The sequence below is a fragment of the Sebastes umbrosus genome, chromosome 15, assembly GCF_015220745.1.
Source record: "Sebastes umbrosus isolate fSebUmb1 chromosome 15, fSebUmb1.pri, whole genome shotgun sequence".
In the NCBI taxonomy this organism is placed as follows: domain Eukaryota; kingdom Metazoa; phylum Chordata; class Actinopteri; order Perciformes; family Sebastidae; genus Sebastes; species Sebastes umbrosus.
In genome coordinates, this window is record NC_051283.1 from 695,024 (window position 1) to 713,667 (window position 18,644).

An 18,644-nucleotide genomic window follows, 5' to 3' on the forward strand; every position below is an offset into this window, starting at 1 on the left:
GTATTTTCTTTCTGGTGGATTGGGTGACGTTGAGAGTGAATGACTTTTGGGTCAAATCCAGGTCTGGCTGTGCACACTAACACTGTGCAGCATTAGAGTATTAAACAGTCAAACTATGTTCAGCAAACTAAACACTGAATAAAAAAGCCTAACTCAAAAGTAAGTAAATCACCATTTCAAACAGTGTTACTGTGCAGAGGTCACATGTCAGTTAGCAGCTACAATAGTAGAGGTCTGTCTAGCACTCAGCAGCTTGATATGTGAGCAACATGAGGCACGTTACAGAGCTCCAAAGAGAGAGATCATCTATTCTCCATCATCCAAAACACCTGCGATGAAAATGCAGGTGCATCGGGCAAAATAATACTGATTCATTACACATGACAAGGGGAAGGAGCTTTGTATTTTCGCTCTGGTATTTCAACCTTACTGCCAAAATACAACATTGATATTGGACGATTCTACAAGAGCCCAGATTATGTTCAATAACATGTTCTGTTGTCGATTTTCAATGTTTTTTTGTTTTTTTTCTGCAGGAAAGGTATGGCTAGGGTTAAGCAACTAAAACACTTGGTCAGGGAAAGATCATGTTTACAGTTTTAACAAATAAGAGCATTAAGTCTCTGATGCAAACTCCCCTGCATGAATGTCAGATACATTACATACCCATCTACCACCCCGGCCATGGACACATTACCTCCTGTACTGATACATCTCCAGGGACACTGGGCCTGGTATCTGCTTCTGCCTTTTTTATCCCATCAGTCATCAAGTTACTGACAGTAACACAACACCTTCTCATCCCAACTCGTCACATACGACGTCAACTTTTGGCTCGCAGTAAACACATGCTTAATGTCGATAATTCAACCAAAAACACTTGCTCAGGTTTAGGCAGCAAAACCTCTTAGTTAGGTTTAGGAAAAAACAACATGGTTGGGCTTAAAATGACTGTGTTTGTGAAGTAAAAAATGAAGCTTAATGTTGTGAACACGGGACATAAACGAACAGCTGATTGTAAAGTGAACGTAAAACTTAACACAAAACATGAACAGCGGTCTCCTGGATGAAAGCCCTATGTTTTGTTGGACCCATCCACCTCCACTCCCACCCGCCCTGTGTTTGTTAGACCCGTCCACCTCCACTCCCACCCGCCCTGTGTTTGTTAGACCCCCCCACCTCCGCTCCCACCCACCATGTGTTTGTCTGACCCCCCCACCTCCGCTCCCACCTGCCCTGTGTTTGTTGGACCCATCCACCTCCACTCCCACCTGCCCTGTGTTTGTTAGACCCATCCACCTCCACTCCCACCCGCCCTGTGTTTGTCATTTCACTCTTTAAACTACATCACTGCACTTTTTCTGAAGACTGCCTTGTGCTTTGGTATGCCGAGGGGCGTGACAAAGCGTCGCCCCGGGGAATGAGAACCGGCTGAGTAACAAGACTTTTTTTACGCGTCCATGCACTTTATTTCTTTTTTTTTACTTGTCATCTGTCACCAATGGTGAGAAATTAAAATTATTTTTTATTTAACGTTTAATCTACCCGTAGTGTGGACATTAGTAAAAAATCAGTATTTTACTGGTCTCTGATCCTGTGTTTTTGTGCAATAGTTTACCTGAATTACAATGACTATGTTTACATGCACTAAATATTACGGTTTTTACCCTTACTCCGAAAAAAACAGTTTTTGTACTAATCTGTTTACATGGCTAATGAAAGATAATATTCCACTAATATTCCTGTGTACATGCAGCCATGCATACTCCCATTAACGTGAAGGACTTGTTGTGCAAATTCAGTCTCCCACTTTCATTCCTTCAACCACATTCTTCAAAAGGTCGGCATTGCGATATTTGTGTCATTAGTTATTTTAACCCAAAACACAATGTTTTTCCCTAAACTTAATTGAGTTTTGTTTTTGCCTAAACCTAAAGAAGTTGTAATTTTGTTTCCTAAACCTAAAGAAGTTGTAATTTTGTTGCCTAAACCTAAAGAAGTTGGAGTTTTCTGGCCTAAACCTAAAGAAACATTTTTGTTTGTGTTCAAAACGTGACGTTTCATTCAGTTTTATAGGTTAGAACGTGTTGCTTTTAAGTTTCACTTTGACTTTTACAACGCAGTAGGTGTACTAGGCCCCTAATGTCCCACATCTATGGTGCTTATAGCGACTGATAACGCCTATTTAATGTCCCGATAACAGTCGAATTGGGTGCCCAGCCTCTTTTAACAGGCCTTGTAGACCACTGGGACATTCGTTTTTTAGGTTTTCTATTTAGCAAGCTAGCGGTGTCCGATTATCCCCACAGTTCCTGAGACAGCACATCAACATGAGTGACAGGTGCTGTGAGTAAAACAGCTACCTAACACAGGGGGAGGAGGTGGAGGAGGAGGAGGAGGAGGAGGAGGAGGCAGGGTTTGTAACACACTGCTGACACAAAATGAAAAGTTGTAGCTTCAAGATCTGTGCCCACTTCACTTCATGGCTTCTCACATGACTTCCAGGAGGATAATTCGATCCTCTGTGGTGCAGCGGAGTGGATTGGATGACATTGGGAATGTCTGACGTCAGGGGTTCAGTTTAAAGCAGGTACAGACTGTGCTCACACTGTGAACACACACAGCGTGTATCATCACACGCAGGGGGAAGACATCCTGTGTGTTAACGGACACGTGTGCATGTGCACAAGTGAATTTGAGAGTGTTTGTGTGCTCAGCGTGTCTCCAGGTTTGTGTTTCTCCTGCCACGTCAGTCCTATTGGCCACGGTTTATATTTAGCCAGGATGTTGCAGCCAAACAGCATGAGAGACGCTTCGGAGAGACGTGAGCCTGGTAGGAGGTCAGCGTGGTGACTGAGTTGTGCTGTGAGCAAGATAATAAGAAGCGAACCAGTAGTAATTAGTTAGTGGAGGGAGAGGGGGGACGGAGAGGAGCAGAAACCACGAGTGAGAGCTATCCAAGCACACCCAAAAAGTGGGGATGGGCGACACCAAACTTTTAAAATTTGATACGATACCGATACTTTTTGTTACAATTTTAACGATACCGATACGGATCATTTCTTAAATGGGTATGAGATTTTTCAAAATAATGGCTGCTAAAAAAGATCATTACACTCAGAAGCAAGTCACATGACACATACCGGCCATTGATAACACACTTATTACAAAAGCAAATATAAGTAAAGTTTAATAGAAATGTTTGTGCTGCTAAGTGTAAAAAAAATAGTAAATTTTACAGAAATACTACAATTGAATAATAAGCCTGCTTCTAACTTTAAGAGTGTTTTGTTTTTAAATGTTTGAAGAGGGACTCATGTTTCTGTGTGTGGCACTTTGTTGTCACAAATAGTGCATCTCGCTGTATTTGTATCTGCAGGTGACAAGTAGCCTAGTGTTTAGTGCCAACTAAATATGTCAGGTCTGTTTTAGCACAAACATTATACAAAAGTAGTGAAAACATTTGGAAGTGGTGCAGCCACCCACATTTGTATTTATATCATTTTATTATCAATATTTTTTGTTAAGTAATCAATACCAAATGAGTAGCTTGTGAGTATCAAAGTATCCATCTGCCCATGTCTACTAAACAGCGTTCTGATCACTGTTTATAATACAATGATCTTCAGTGTCGGACAACTATTCCAAGAGTCCATGAAATGGTTGATTCATTTCAAAGTAATAATTATATTGATATGATATTATCACATACCTGTAATCTACATTTTATGCTGTCTTCAGACGCTGTCTGGAAATATCAGAATTATGACTTGAGAGTTAATGAGTGGTATGAAGAAGAAGGTAAAGGGACCATGCTGGTGGTCTGGCAGGCTACAGAAGTATGTAGCTACTGTATCGTATAACATGCAACTGCAACATCCTGGGTTCAAATTTAGCCGGGACCTTTGTTGTATGTCATAGGCCTCTTTCCCTCCTCTTATTTCCTGCTGCTCTCCACAGTTCCACTAATATCCAAAAGAAGGTTGATGTGAGGAAAGTTGGAATGAAGTAGATGAGATGTGATGACAATGAATGACAATCGTTTATTTCTTTCATCATAGTTTGAAATCAAATGTGTAATTTATTTATAACTTACCAACATCTTTTAAAATGGATTTGTTGCAAATCTCTTGGTATATAATAAGCAGTGGGTGTAGTGTATCTGAGCCTGGCCTTTACACTGTATATTTAGTATATATATTTTTAATCCCAGTGTGACTTAGGTCTGCTATTAGACGGAGAGTGTGTTCACACCTGGTTCGTTTCCTTGTTTCATTTACAAAGAAACAGGAATTGTAAAGATTGGGAGCGCTCCAAATCCCGATTGGCCGGTGCAGAGCCACTTTGTCATCGTTTCCACTCCATTTCTTTAAACACACATTTTACAATTTATGGCTCATTTGTGTGTAAATCTAAATGGAAATATACTGTACTCTCCTTGCCAAACGTAAAAGTTGTAAAAAGGTGTTTACCAAAGTTAACCACAGCATCCATATCAGCTGATAAAGAATCAATGTCACACCTGCCACCTCATATGCCACTTGCACTCCCTTTAATCGGGCTTCCCCTCCCTTGCTGCTCAACACGTTCTCACTGCCAACTCGTCATATATGGCACCTAGTCAGTGGCCCTATGCTTCGAACAATGATGCTCTACATTCCCTTCTAGTGTCAGTTTTGCACGTACATTTTCGTTACATGCATACACTGTCTTTTTAACTTCTGTGTTCACAGGAAACTACTTGGTTTGGTTTAGGAAAAGATTGTGGTTTGAGATTAGTATGTTTCTTACGTAGTTAAGTAGGCTACATTACGTACATTAAGTACTTGTGACTTAAAAGCAGGGTTGACGATGTTATCCAGTATACACTATGTATTATATTGGTTGAAATGGTGTTTACACCCCGACAGCGATCCATTACTGATGAGCTCTGAAAAAGGACCTGAAAAGAGCCGTCATCTGTAGCTGCTGTAATCCTGTAGAAACGTCTTCCAATCACTGCCTCGCGGTCCGCTTGGAAAGAACCAATCAGATGCCTCCCCGCCTCCCTGCTCCTACTCTAACTTTTGCGTGCACCGGCCTGAACTCAAAGCGTGTCACCTCCGCTGCATGTTTCCTGGAGAATGGAAGAGTAAAGTCAGCCCTGCAGTAGCACTGCCGCGGTTACTTGTCATGAGGTAGCGTTGTTGAGTTGATGTCCTCTCTCCACTCTGTGTCTGTGAAGTAGTTACGATGCGGCGGTGCTCGTGCATGTGTGTGTGTGGGGGGAAGGGGGGTTTAGACGGAGCTCCTGAGGCGATGCTTCTTTCGAATTATGCTAGCTCTCCAACATCGTCCACCCGATCTTTAACTTGCATACGTAACTTAAAATAAGTCAGTAAGTACATTGACTTTTAGTTTCACACGGGACACGAACAGCAGTCTCCTGGGTGACAGTCATGTGTTTTTTGATCCACCCTTCCACTCTGTCCTCCTCCCTACACAGACTTTGTCTTCCTCTTTTACTCCCGCCATAACTACGGCAAAGTACAACGTCATAGTTTGACACGTAGGGCCACCTAGCTGCCGTATTTGACGACTTGGGAATGAGAAATGGTTGTGTTGCTATAAAAAGCTGCAGAACAGCCGTTATGTTACCTAGACTGACATGGAGCTCATTCATTGGACAGTTTTGATGATGTCTTCCTATAGCTGTGTCTATACACTTTAGTGATCTGTTCAGCAAAGAGCTCATGAAGATGTTGAATATGAGCATCATAAATGCTATTGGACTTTATATTTTCTGTTGGGTTAGTTACTAGTTTTTTATCACTCTTAATTTACCGTATGTTACATTTGATGTTTTGCATTTAAAACGGATGAAATTCCAGCAGAAACCCAAAGAGGACGTATTGAATATGTGGCTGGTTAGCACAGTCATATTTATCATGAGGTGTAAAGTGGGACGGTTCATAAAAACAGCTATTGAGGAGGCAGCGACTGTAAGCTGAGGAGGTGTTGAGAGAAATGGAAACTGAGAGAGGATGACATTAAATATTCATGTCATGTTTAATAATAAAATGAAGTCATTCATACTCAATCGATTCAGATCAAAAAAAGTAGCAGTGACAGTTCAACTTCCATTCAGGCACAGAGAAGCACTTTGTTCTAACATCAATCATTCAAGGAAAACACTAAAAGTAACAACAACATGGCAGCGCCTCACTTTATACCTTCTACACCAACATAAATCTTTACAATGTCTTCTAGTTGTATCTGCTTGTCAAACCATTTACACAGTGCCGCAACTACCTTACACTTAATTTAAAATAGTGCTCTTCTTACAGTGTATGTTGTATCTGCTATACAATGTGAAATATGTAAATGATAAAAAGACAGGTTGTGTTCATCATCGCGCTCATGACCAGAAACATATAATAAATATAAAGCTTGAAATAAATGAATATTGATGATAAATGAAAAAAATCTGGATTTCTTTGTACCATTACAAAATGAGAGCCCTGTCACATGACGAAGCAGGAAATGTATTTCAAATTAATGTCTTCCTCAATGTTGACTGGTGAACAACAAGACTTCCAACAATGACAGCAGAAAGGCTCAGACAGATAAAGACAAATAGAATATGTTTTTTTTCACACATCACTGAGAAAAAACTAGTTTCTTAAAATGAGGTTCTCAGATTGGAGGTCAATAAACTGTTCTGTTCATTCAGTGTAGTTTTAATTAAGGTTTAAGGTTAATTAGTTAGTGGTTTAAAATTCCAGCATTAATAATAAATGTCCTCTTTAAAGTTACTACAAGGAACTTTTAACGGGTTAGGAAACAGTCTCAATTAAAACAGTGTGTAGGATCTGGCGATATGTAGCGGTCAGGTTGCAGATTAAAACTTCTCCCCTGCTTCTCCCGTGTGCCAAGCATGTAGGATTGCTACGGTGACCAATGCAAAAATGCCAATGTCCCTCTCTAGAGCCACTTGTTGTAAGAGCACAGTGTCTTATTTTCAGGTGATTATACACTAAAGACTTCGCTGCCGCCTTCAACCTGTAGTCGGAGCTCCAGCGGGAGGTCGAGAGCTCCGCCCCCGGCAGCAGCGGCTCCTCCTCCGGCCAGGAGCAGAGCTTCCGGTCCCCGCTGGGAACCAACTCCAACACCACGCTGCTGGAGGTCCAGGCCGTATTGCTGGGCCCACTGGAGAGAAGGGAGACACGGGAGAACCAGAACCAGGACTGAGCGGGGCAGACTGTCAGACACTGCTCCAGTAAAATGAGAGGTTTTCTAAAGGGACTCTGGTGCTCAGAAACACTACCGCTTTTGTCCACAGGGACCGCCAACATCAACCCAAAATGAAAGTTCCTCGTGGTAGCTTTAGATAAAGGTAGATAAATGAAGTAGCCAACATTTGACTATTCATCAATATGACATGCTTCATAAACATGTTAGCATTCAGGTTAGCTGAGCATGTTAGCTAGCCTTCCAGCTAATGAGTAACATTAAAACTGTTGAATTAAATCACTTCTTTTAGCTGCTACACTTTTTAAAACAGTGTTTTTGTGAATTATTGTTTGACAATGAGTTCATATCAAAGGAGTGTAATAGCTAGTATTTGAAAAAAAAAAGTTAGGAGTTGCAAAGGACGTGAATTTATTGAATGAACTAACAGTAAATTGCCTCCAAACCCTGCAGGATAGTATAAGACAAAACAGGACTGTTTCCCAACCACACCTGAGCATTAAGATCACCACATTTGTTCACACAAAAGGGATATTTCACTGTAACGTGGCATTAGCACCTAGCTGTCTCCATGTTGGTGAACAGGATAAACTTCAACAATACTTCACAGGGTAAAGGGATCGAGAGTGACAATTATTTAAAAAGTACTTATTTTAAAGTTCATACTAAACAAGAATATTGCACAGGTATGTGTTTTGTGCATGTCTGTGAATCTCCCATCCCTCTCCCGTAAAACATGCTCATGATGCCTTTAAGGTCACATCAAAAATGATTTCTTTGCTCAGACGTCTTTGGGAAACACCCACACCCCTCCGCACCCTCCCTCCTCACAATCAGAAAGGACAGATAAAGTGCAACACCACCTCCGGGCCACTAGCTGCTGCTGTCCCTCTGAGGGAGACACCTCCGCCAGGGGCTGTAGGGCAGCGCCAACAGCAGGAAGAGGATCCCACCCACGATGAGGACGCCCCCCGCACAGCCAATGCACGACACCGACCAGGAGAGCTCGTGGTGGAGAGGAACCGTGTGGTCGCTGGCCAGGAAGGCCAGGACGGACTGGTGGAAAACTATCAGGGAGATAAGAACCAGGACGCCTGTGGGAGAGACATTGGACATTACCACATTGATTTTGAGACACGGTCCTGACATTTTTAAACAAATGATACCACAATTATCAATCTCTAGTACAGTTCTCATACACTAAAAACCCCAATGTTGCCCGGTGTGTTGTTGCCTCTACTGACCTGACAGAATAAAGCAGACGGACGCTGGCTTGAGGAAGAACAGTATCTCTTTACTGAGAGCCATGGTGATGCATATGGACCCCATCACCATCAGGAAGAGGCTGAATAGGGCCAACATGGCTGTCGCTACATTCAGATCTGCTCATTGAAGGAGGACAGTGCTTTTATCAATTTCAGTATATTTTCATGTTTAGGGACAGATCCTCATAATTTCATATTAAAGGTACTATAGAAATCAGATATTACTATGTATACAGGTTTTTAGAAAGCTGAAACTTCTCAAAACTCTACAACTTGCCACACCGCAATTCAGCATCAACCGTCGATGCATTGCATTGGCCCAACCCTGTTTCCTACAAAATGATGTTCCCATACAACTAAACTGCATTCTCAATAACATTTGGAGGGAAACACATTTTGTCCCGGATAATTGTCGCAGTTTGAAACAGGTGGTTAACGTTGTAAATTGAAACAAAACAAAACAAAAACCCAACAAAACCACTTGGTTAGGTTTAGTAAAACATCATGGTTTTCTTAAAATAAGTATGTTTGTTACGCTATTTAAATTAGGACATAAATTTAAATGATTTCACACGGGACACAAACAGCGATCTCCTGGGTGGAGATCCTGTGTTTGTTTGACCCACCAATTCACCCCGATCTCTTCTCTATGTGGACTTTGATTAGAAACATAATTTTGATACGTCAAAAATAAAACGTAATCCGGGAGTTTCCCTAGAAACGTAATTGACGATGCAGTTTTGTTGTATGGGCCCGAGATTTTTAGGAAACCAGGCTGAATCGAATATGTGCAAGTGCACATTCCTGGTCGAATAATTCATATCAAGAACTGTCAACCTCATAATTGTCGAGATGAAAAAAAAGGATTGCCACTGTGATAATGGTAGAGCTGAAAAACGTCCATAGCTGTTGAATCCTGTCTGAAAGTATTATAAACCACTGTGCACAACATGAAAACACTTCAATATATTACTGAAACTGGACTTTGTGGATTGCAATTTTATTCTAGATATTTTCAGTCTGAGAGTGGCCGATTGCAGGCAGATACATATAAACATCCCTGTGGCTCTACGCAGAGAAGGGCATTATGGGTAATCATATGCCATAGAGGCTCACAGAGGAGCCGATACACAATCCTCCCAAATCGGAGAAATCAAAGTCAAAATCGGTTGATCCAACTAATGCCTCTTGATCCAACTAATGCCGCTTTATGATTCCACACTGTGAAGCACAGTATTTCATACGCGTATGGGTGGCTGTATTTATTAAATCACTAAAGCGTGACAGTGATGTGGCACCAGCGAACAATGAGATTTAAATGTATGTCTGTCTTTCCTCATTCAGCGTATGGCACAGTGTGATCTTAATGCATTATGAAAATGCCAGTGAAATGAGAGGTTAGACGGCAGCTTGGAGACACTTGAACGCAGCGTAGGCGGAATAGATTTCAAACACTCACAGAGCAGACAATCGCCAACCTGAAAGAGTGCGGCGAGGAGGTGAAGGGAGACAGAGAGAAAAGGAAAGGACGGAGAAAGACAGGGATGGATGATGGACAGGGGACTGAAGAATAAAGAGAGAGCATCAGAAGAGGGAGATGAAGGGGCAAAGAGGGCGCAGGGAGAGCGGGAGGCAGCGAGAGGGAGAAGAAAAGGGATAAAGAAAGGAGGGAGTGGGCGGATAAGGTGGGACAGCGGTTCAGAGAGGCCACGAGAGCCAAAAGAGGTGCATGACTCACTCTTCTGTGTTGTCTTCTGAAACAACACAAGATTTTCCCCCGTGGTGAAAAACTTGAAGTAGGTGCAGTTTGATTCTGCAGGAGGAAAAAGATGGAGGAAGAGAAGCAGTTATTGTAAATGAGAGAAACATAAACAGTGAGAGATAATCAGCCGTATAGCTCCTCGTTCCTGACCAACATCTTATTGACATTAAGACAGCCACATCTCTCTCAGCCCTGTACACATTAGTTTCAACCATTCTCCATCAAACATAATCAGCCGTGAACGACAATGACAAGCTCAAGGTGACAATCCAATGCTTCCTGCGCAATTAGCATGCGGCCGTCCAGACGATGTGTTACAGTAATTAGAGTTTGGCCGTCAAATAGAATGCGACACCTCTTTCTGTTCCCTCGCACAAGCAAACAGGGCACACACACACACACACACACACACACACATCACTCTTAATTAGTGTGATCAAAGCCACATCCTCCGATTGTTCTGGGTTGTTTTCTTCCCCACAACAGCTATCAGCGTTACAGCACTGAGAGAAGCTGCTCAACTCAAATCCCATTGACAAAAATTCAAATCCCATCAACAAATAAAGGGGTCTCTGCAACCGGCTAGTCAGACAATAATTGGGCTTTCCTCTGTGTATGACTTTATTCATTATGGAAGACATGCTTCATGTTGTTCCATCATGGGCATCTGACTCAAAAACATACACTTAACAATAACAATGTGTAACATTTAGGGCTGTCAAAGTTAACGTGATAATAACGCACATTTTAGGTCGTAGCGGCTCAGCTTTAAAGCAGGAGTGAAGTTACTGGTATCATATGAAACTAGAGGAGGCTAAATAACTCCAAACTTACGATACATTTTAGTGAGGAACAACTGGCATGGTCATTATCAAAGGCGTCCCTTGACCTCTGACCTCCAGATATGTGAATGTAAATGGGTTCTATGGGTACCCACGAGTCTCCCCTTTACAGACATGCACACTTTATGATAATCACATGCAGTTTGGGGCAAGTCATAGTCAAGTCAGCACACTGACACACTGACAGCTGTTGTTGCCTGTTGGGCTGCAGTTTGACATGTTATGATTGGAGCATATTGTTTTATGCTAAATGCAGTACCTGTGAGGGTTTCTGGACAATATCTGTCATTGTTTTGTGTTGTTCATTGATTTACAATAATAAATATATACATAAAGCAGCATATTCACCCACTCCGATGTTGATAAGAGTATTAAATACTATAAAAAATGTGTGAATAATTTGCGATTAATGGTGACTAACTATGGAACATCATGCGATGGATACATATTCGAATCGATTGACAGCCCTGGTAACATTTAAACTGAATAGTCTGAGGATATGTCACTTCATACAACAATGTATTTTAAATGATTTACCTTTAACACACAGGTGTTATACTTAATGAAGTTACCATTATGTTGTGGTAGAATTATGAATATCCAGGGACTATATAAATGTAGATGATGCCAATCTGAACATGTGCTTCTTGTAAGATATCATACAAACCGTTGTATGAGAATATGTTGACTTTTTCATCTCATGTGTCCTGACACTGGCATTTAAATCTCTGCACTTTGGCCAACTTGTGTTGATCATGAATCATGGAGCTTTGCCAGTTAGCATAAATAGCCACAGGGCTAGTATTGATTCATTTTTGTTTGAATTTAGGGAGACATTTGACTTTCCGTCCACAGTATGTATAAATTAGCTGGTGTGTAGTCTGAAACTACCAATATACTACATGTTGGCTGCAAAAATAATCAACCTTAAATTGTCCCAAGCTCACTTGTGCTCATAAACACATGACAATGGGAGACTTATCCTACAGCATATCCAATAATAGTGAGCAAACAATCTACTACTATTTGTCTCCTTCACTCTCTTTAGATGTTAAAAAGTCCCGAGGCACACTGCAACCCCATTAACCACTAAGCCAGTAACCCTGTGAACCGTTCCCACTCATTTTGTCTGAAACTGATGACAAACACACAGCTCTTGGTGAATTTTTCTCAGTTTGTCTCTGTTTTGCTTTTTATGTGAGTCATTCTTCAAAAGGGGAGCTCATACAGGCGAGTCATGGAAATGGGGAGCGATACTGCAAATAGCTGTGATAATCTTTTTCCACATTCGACCAAAGTTTGACATCCCAATGTCATCTCAACCGATAGTCCTTCATTATTTCCATTAGCTGTTCTTGCACATGTAATGAGAACGTAGTTATTAATTACTGCATTTTAATATTTTTCTATACAGCCTGGTCTTGATACCAAAGCACAAGGCACCCTTTAGCCTCTGTTTGAGAGGCACCTGGCTTTCAACTAACTCCAATGTAAACCCATCTGCGTCATTATTAGATGCTCAGAGCAACGGGCGTAGTATCATTAGAGCGTATTGGTGGGTGGGAGGTAGGGGAGGTGGATGGGTCAAACAAACACTGGACTTTTACTCAGGGGACCAGTGTTGGTGTCCCGTGTGAAACTAAAAGTGATTTTTACTGACGGCGTCATTTCCCCTGACGCTATGCCATGACGTTACGTCCGTAGCTTACGTTATGTTACAAACATATTTATTTTAAGCTACACTCTGATGTTTTGTCGACCCCAAATTAAGTGGTTTTGTTGCCTAAACCTATCTGCCAGCATTTCACAACGTTAACCACGAGCAAACTTTCTACATCAGCATACTACACAAAAGACTGCCCAAGTGGCAAAATATGATGAGTGGGGCTGAGATCCCGCTGTTAAAATGTATTTATATGGCTTGTCACGTTCTTTTTTGTATATTTAAATATTGCTTTGCCTGTCTGTTTTAGCAATATATTGATTTAGTATACTGCTGTCTTGGCCAGTTCCTCTTTGCCAGGGTAGTTCTTGACCTCTATGAGACTTTTCAATTAATGTAAAAAAAGGACTTCCAAAATCCAAATGATATATCTCTTCACTTGAACCAAAAGCAACTTGTGGACTCGCTCTTTCACTCAGACTACGTAACAATGACTCAGGCAGTTAGTCAGCCAAAGCTTTCATCCAGCCAGCCATCAAACAGTGAGCCAAGCATCATTTGTCTAGCCAGAGAATCAGGTAGACCTCTCATTCATGCTAACTCTCTCCCTCATACTGAGCTGTCCAACGAGCAACAGTTTGACAAACGTCCAGTCAGCCAGCTGGTCTGTCAATCATCAGCTTCAAACTCCCTCCCTCACACAGACCCGTCAGCCATCATAAAAGTTAGACAGCCATCCACCTCCGGGTAGTTCAGCAGGTCCACAGCTCTCTCTCTCTGGGTCGATATCAGACACCCACAAGGTCTTGGTGCAGCCCTTCCACAGGCCGTAGTGAGCTGTCAGACATGTCTGCAAAACCCACATCAGAGAGCTTCTTTCAACACAAGAACAGCAGTGATATTAGATTGTCCATCCATCACAGGGTTCAGCTTGAGACACCAAACAGGAAATTACTGTTTAGTTGTGGTTTTTCTCACCATGTTATATGTACTGTAGAAAACATCCCTGGACAGACTGATATGAAATACATCATATGAACAAAAACTCCTGTTTATTGTTAATTCCAATATTTGTATTGGTTTATGTATTTATACCTGGTTGTTATAGTAACTCTTAGGAGGTGCCAGCTCCACCCAGAACTCTGTCCCCATCCCAAGGACTGTCAGGACTACGCCCACGATGGCCACGAAGAATGCCAACTTGATCTGGAGACAGAACACATTAGAAAACAGTGTCAATGTTGAATTAAAGAGTTATCAAAACATTTATTAGCAACCTGTATTGACACATACAATACAGTTCTGCAGACTTTCTTACTCACAAATCATAGTGTGCTAATGCTAAAATCAATGTTAGGAAAAATCTGAAATTATTCTTATTCTAATTGCAAAGAAATTGAAAGAACTGGCAAGTTAACATGCACACAATCTCATCAGCTATCAGTCTGAAAACAATATTTCTGGGCCAAGACTTCCTTTTCCGTGCTCTGCTTATTGTTTACACTGCGATTAGCAACTTGCGATGCGAGACTGGAGTTGGAGTTGAGAGACGACGCGTACGACCGGATTGTTTCAAAAGTAGCCAGTTTACAAGCTACTTTTAAACCAGACAAAAGCTAAATAATCATCAGACAATAGCCGGTGGGTTCCGAGACATCAACGGTTGTATCAGGATACATTGCACTACATCATGTCCATTTCCTCATATAGCATTTAGTCCCCTTGCAACCTCTCTTTCTCAGGCACTTACTATGATCATTTAATGTCTGTTGGAGTTCAGTACATAGGGGATGGACATTGGAGCTGGACCATAAGGTGCTGTGATGTACACAAAGAGAACAACGGAGCTAGTTAATTAAGATAAGCTCGTGGAGAGTTTCCTCCCCTGTGGACGAGCCTGATTTCAATGGCAGCTGTATGACTGATTGGTTCCATTAGAGTACTTCCATACAGCCTGAATGAGAATACACATTCACAGAGTATGAAAGCAGTCACCTTCCCCTCCTGGGCCTCACTCATGGCGTGTCCTGTTGACGTCGTCCTGCGGCGCTTGTTCCCGCGTGCAGTCATGAGGCCGGTCAGACCTCCCGCACCCTGGGGTGCTCCTCCCGGTGCAGCCATCGTCCCTGGCACCGCCGGACCAATCGTGCGGCCCTCCTCATCGGTCACAAAAAAGGTAGACCACATGTTGTGACGAAATAGAAAACAACTAAGACAGCTGAGTAGGATTCAGTTTGGAAGCCAGGCTTACCTTGTGCTTTGCCCTTGATGGGGATGGTTACAATTTTAGCAATAGAAAAATTGCTAAAACAAAAACAGGAAAACTGTTGTGTATACTCAGTTTGTGCCCATAAAGAAAACACCTGAGACAGTCATAAAGTCAAATAATGTCAAACGTGACAGAAAGGAAGCAGAAGCACAGGAAGAGGTAGAAAAGGAAATGACTACGTGATGAGAACTAACAGCAAAATAAAGCGTGATGCAAAAGTCGAAAAATAGTTCAAAAACTGAACATACGTCTCTGGAAACTTTAGCAGTCAAAGGCAGGAATCAGCCTTCTCTTGAGAAAAAGCCTTTGAAAAAATGGCGGCTTCGATGATGGATGGAAATCCGATAAATGAATCATCATGAAAAAAGATAATGACTGAAAATATGTGTAGAAATATTTCCCCACCAGAGTCTGTAGAGGTAGAAGTCAGGAGTGGATGAAGTGATGCTGCCTAGAGATGGAAATGGATGACAAAAGAAAAAATACATAATCACCTGACACAAAGGTCTTTTGATATCACAGTCTATAAAGAACAGAAATGTATACATGGAGGAATGCTGCAGGCGTAGAAATTGCTGCACATTTCATGGCACAAAAATAAACCAAGAAGCACAACATGAGCGTTTTGGTAAACAGAGAGCATGCAATATCCACACCAGCAGAATTAGCACTCTGCTTTCTCCACTGATTTACACAGGAACACGTAAATCAGATGTAGAGATGAATTACACTGGTGTCTGTGTATACAGACCTGTGTGTACAGACACATATGCACTTATATGTGAAGTCCTAAATTTTGGACCCTTGTGGACGTGAGCGATAATGAAAATTACTTCACTTCTTTGTCAATTTCCATCTTAAGTTCAACATACATCTTTCAACAGAAAAAAAAGAAATTCCAGATCGGGTACTAAATAAAGATCCTAAGATCAGAGAGGATGTTCAGTAGGTGGGAGGAAAGCAAGATGAAAAACAATTGGAAAGACGATTGGAAAGCCAAAACAAAATACATCTGGACTACTGCTTATATTCAGCTTTTTCTTCAAGAATTATGTCTTTACTGATTTTAACAACAAAAAAGGTCAACTACTGAAAATACTGCAGACAAGTTACAGAGTCTACAATCGGGATTTCTGTCACTGTTCACCTCTGGCATTAATATGCAAGCTGCATCTGGATATGTTATCTGGATATGGAAGAATGCAGGTAGATCAGCCAAACTACGTCCGTAGAGTAGGCGGTCTGGCTTGCATTTTGATTTAGGATCTCTGCTAGTTGTGGATCTGTACAGTTTGCCCACATAGTAAAGGAAAAGGTTACCAGACAAGGTGAAAGGTCAACTGACTTTTTCTGTTATCTCAAGCTACAGCACCCTCCCCTTGACCTGGGAAGCAATATTACAAAATCCTCTATGGTGAAGGAATGACCTGCCTTGCTCTGCCTCTGATTGGCTTATCCTGATATTCTTACCCTAACCCGGACCAATCTCACTCTTCATGCCTAAACCTAACCAATCCTACCAACGAAGGCAACGAGTACTAGCCAATTGTAGAGCAGGTCATGCCTTCGCCAAAGCAGGATTGGGATTAAGTGACCTGGGAAGCGCTGTACAAGGCTTCCACCAGCTGCATATTGAGATACAATCACACTACAGGGAAAATCAAGATAACAAGAATGTATTGAAATACAGACTGCAAAAACATACCACTAAATAGCCTCTTATTTCCTGCTTTGGGAAGGATTTGTTTAACTATCTTTTGTTCCTACAGAGTTTGAATGCAGTTATTGTAAGTCACTTTAAACAAATGCGTCCGCCAAATGAATGTAATTGAATGTTAATAGTAGGGGTAAATGGGGTCTGCTTTCTGCCCAAATCATGAAAATGTAAAAGGATGACAAGTTACCAAAACTCTACTGAATCCAAGTAACTAGATTAAAAGCATCGGCTCCTCTGTAATTGTGCAGTGTGAAAACAAACAAGTCAAATCTAAAAATGCAACAATGTAAGTCTTTCTACTATAATATATTATAGTGTACATAGACCAAAAACATGAACTGTATGTATCATCCGGAATAAAGAAACTTCTTCAGTGTGAACAAAAGCACAGAAGTGGAGCGAGCTTCCTCCAGTCACAAACAATTTTCTGTACTGGTTGTTCTACTTTCTCCATTAGGACAGAAAAGCAATATAAAAGCACTTAGCAAAGTGAAATCACAATCAATTATCTATTTTGAGATGTTATGTGACAGCAAACACATTGAAAAAACAGTCAGCATGCTGAAATCATAGCCTGCTGTCTATTCTGAGACGCTTTGTGGTACCTCGGCGGTACAAAACCACCCATCATGTTCAAGCCATAACCAATTATCTATTCCGAGAAGCTGCGCGATGGAGAAGTCACGCAGATACGCTGCCGATGAATTGAATCTTAAACCCTTTATGTCTGTAGGGTGAATGAAGCAGCTGTCCTGCTGCGTTCCACCAGGATGTGGTGACGACAGACATGACATGCAGCCCGCCTTCTTGTTAGCAAAAATGAAACACATCCCCCGGGGAGAACACATAACTTTACTTTCCCATCACAGTATGTCTTGTTAACAAGCTAACATACTACAGAGTTTAAGTTTAGGTTCACTTTCCAACAAAGTTCTTCGTGGAATACAGATAATAATACAAAACAGCAGAGTACAATACATCACATATACAATTATTCACCTCATATGCTGTTATCAACTTAAATGTTATCAGTAAATTCAAACACTCGACACAGCTACTCAGATTCAGTCAGTCGTTAAGAAAATCTGCAGATAGTACTAATGCAACTATCAAATAAGAAATCCATGCTGCAGTGGGACACCATGTCAAAATTGAACCAAAGCATAAACAAGATGCTTCATGTACTTTATGCAGAAACTGATCAAATTGATTGAAGCCTAAAAAAAGTATGTATTTTTGTAAATTTTAGAAATATTTACTTTAATGTTCTTTGTTTTCCGTAAATATCTCACCAAATCAGTTCGTATGTAATCCACATAACTGCGAACAGGGAAGTATAAAGAGCGACAAACGTCACATAGGGAGGAGGTCGGGGTGGATGGGTAGGTCAAAAAACAAATAAGTGAATAACTTTGCGTAAGCTATACAAACCGTAGTGATAGAAGAAGAAGTGATAGTAATAGCAGTAGTATATTTTACATTGTATGTCTTAAGCCAATGCTGTAATCCAAACATATGCAATGAAGGATCTCAAAGGTACTTTGGCAGGTGCATGCATTACGTGCAGGCATCAAACCTGCAACCTCTGTTACATGAGAGATAACATGAACTACCCCACTGCTGGACAACAACTGCAATACTGATGTTAAGAATAACCGTCATTACAGAACTAGTTAGTTAATAAAAGTCTAATGTTATTTGTCAAGAATATAAATATAAATATAGAGTAAACTCTGCTGTCCTTACTCATGAAATGTGAACACGGCTCTCTGGATAAGGCATCCAATTGGCCTCACTGTAAAAGTAGCATGGAAGCACGAAGAAGGAACTCATTACAGCAGCTGTGAGCAGCGACAAACACTCTTTAACAAGTTCACTCTTTAAAATATCTCCACA

At 41.2% G+C, this 18,644-nt stretch overlaps 1 protein-coding gene across 10 annotated transcripts in view; it reads right to left on the reverse strand.

Annotated features, from left to right (window-relative positions):
• Positions 1-6,024: 6,024 nt before the first annotated feature.
• Positions 6,025-18,644, reverse strand: part of LOC119502858 (voltage-dependent calcium channel gamma-6 subunit-like) — a 12,998-nt gene continuing 378 nt past the window's right edge. The window contains exons 2-9 of one of the 10 annotated variants that reach the window (XM_037794112.1): positions 15,280-15,482; positions 15,014-15,066; positions 14,758-14,919; positions 13,858-13,968; positions 13,504-13,612; positions 10,234-10,308; positions 8,475-8,612; positions 6,025-8,324 (exon numbers count right to left, since the gene is read on the reverse strand). In XM_037794112.1, the coding sequence (XP_037650040.1) occupies positions 8,104-8,324; positions 8,475-8,612; positions 10,234-10,308; positions 13,504-13,612; positions 13,858-13,968; positions 14,758-14,883 (780 nt within the window). In that variant the 5' untranslated portion in view covers positions 14,884-14,919; positions 15,014-15,066; positions 15,280-15,482 and the 3' untranslated portion in view covers positions 6,025-8,103. Of the gene's footprint in view, positions 8,325-8,474; positions 8,613-10,233; positions 10,309-13,503; positions 13,613-13,857; positions 13,969-14,757; positions 15,483-18,494 lie in introns of all 10 variants that reach the window. The other 9 variants (XM_037794114.1, XM_037794111.1, XM_037794116.1 and 6 more) reach the window with 9 other exon arrangements.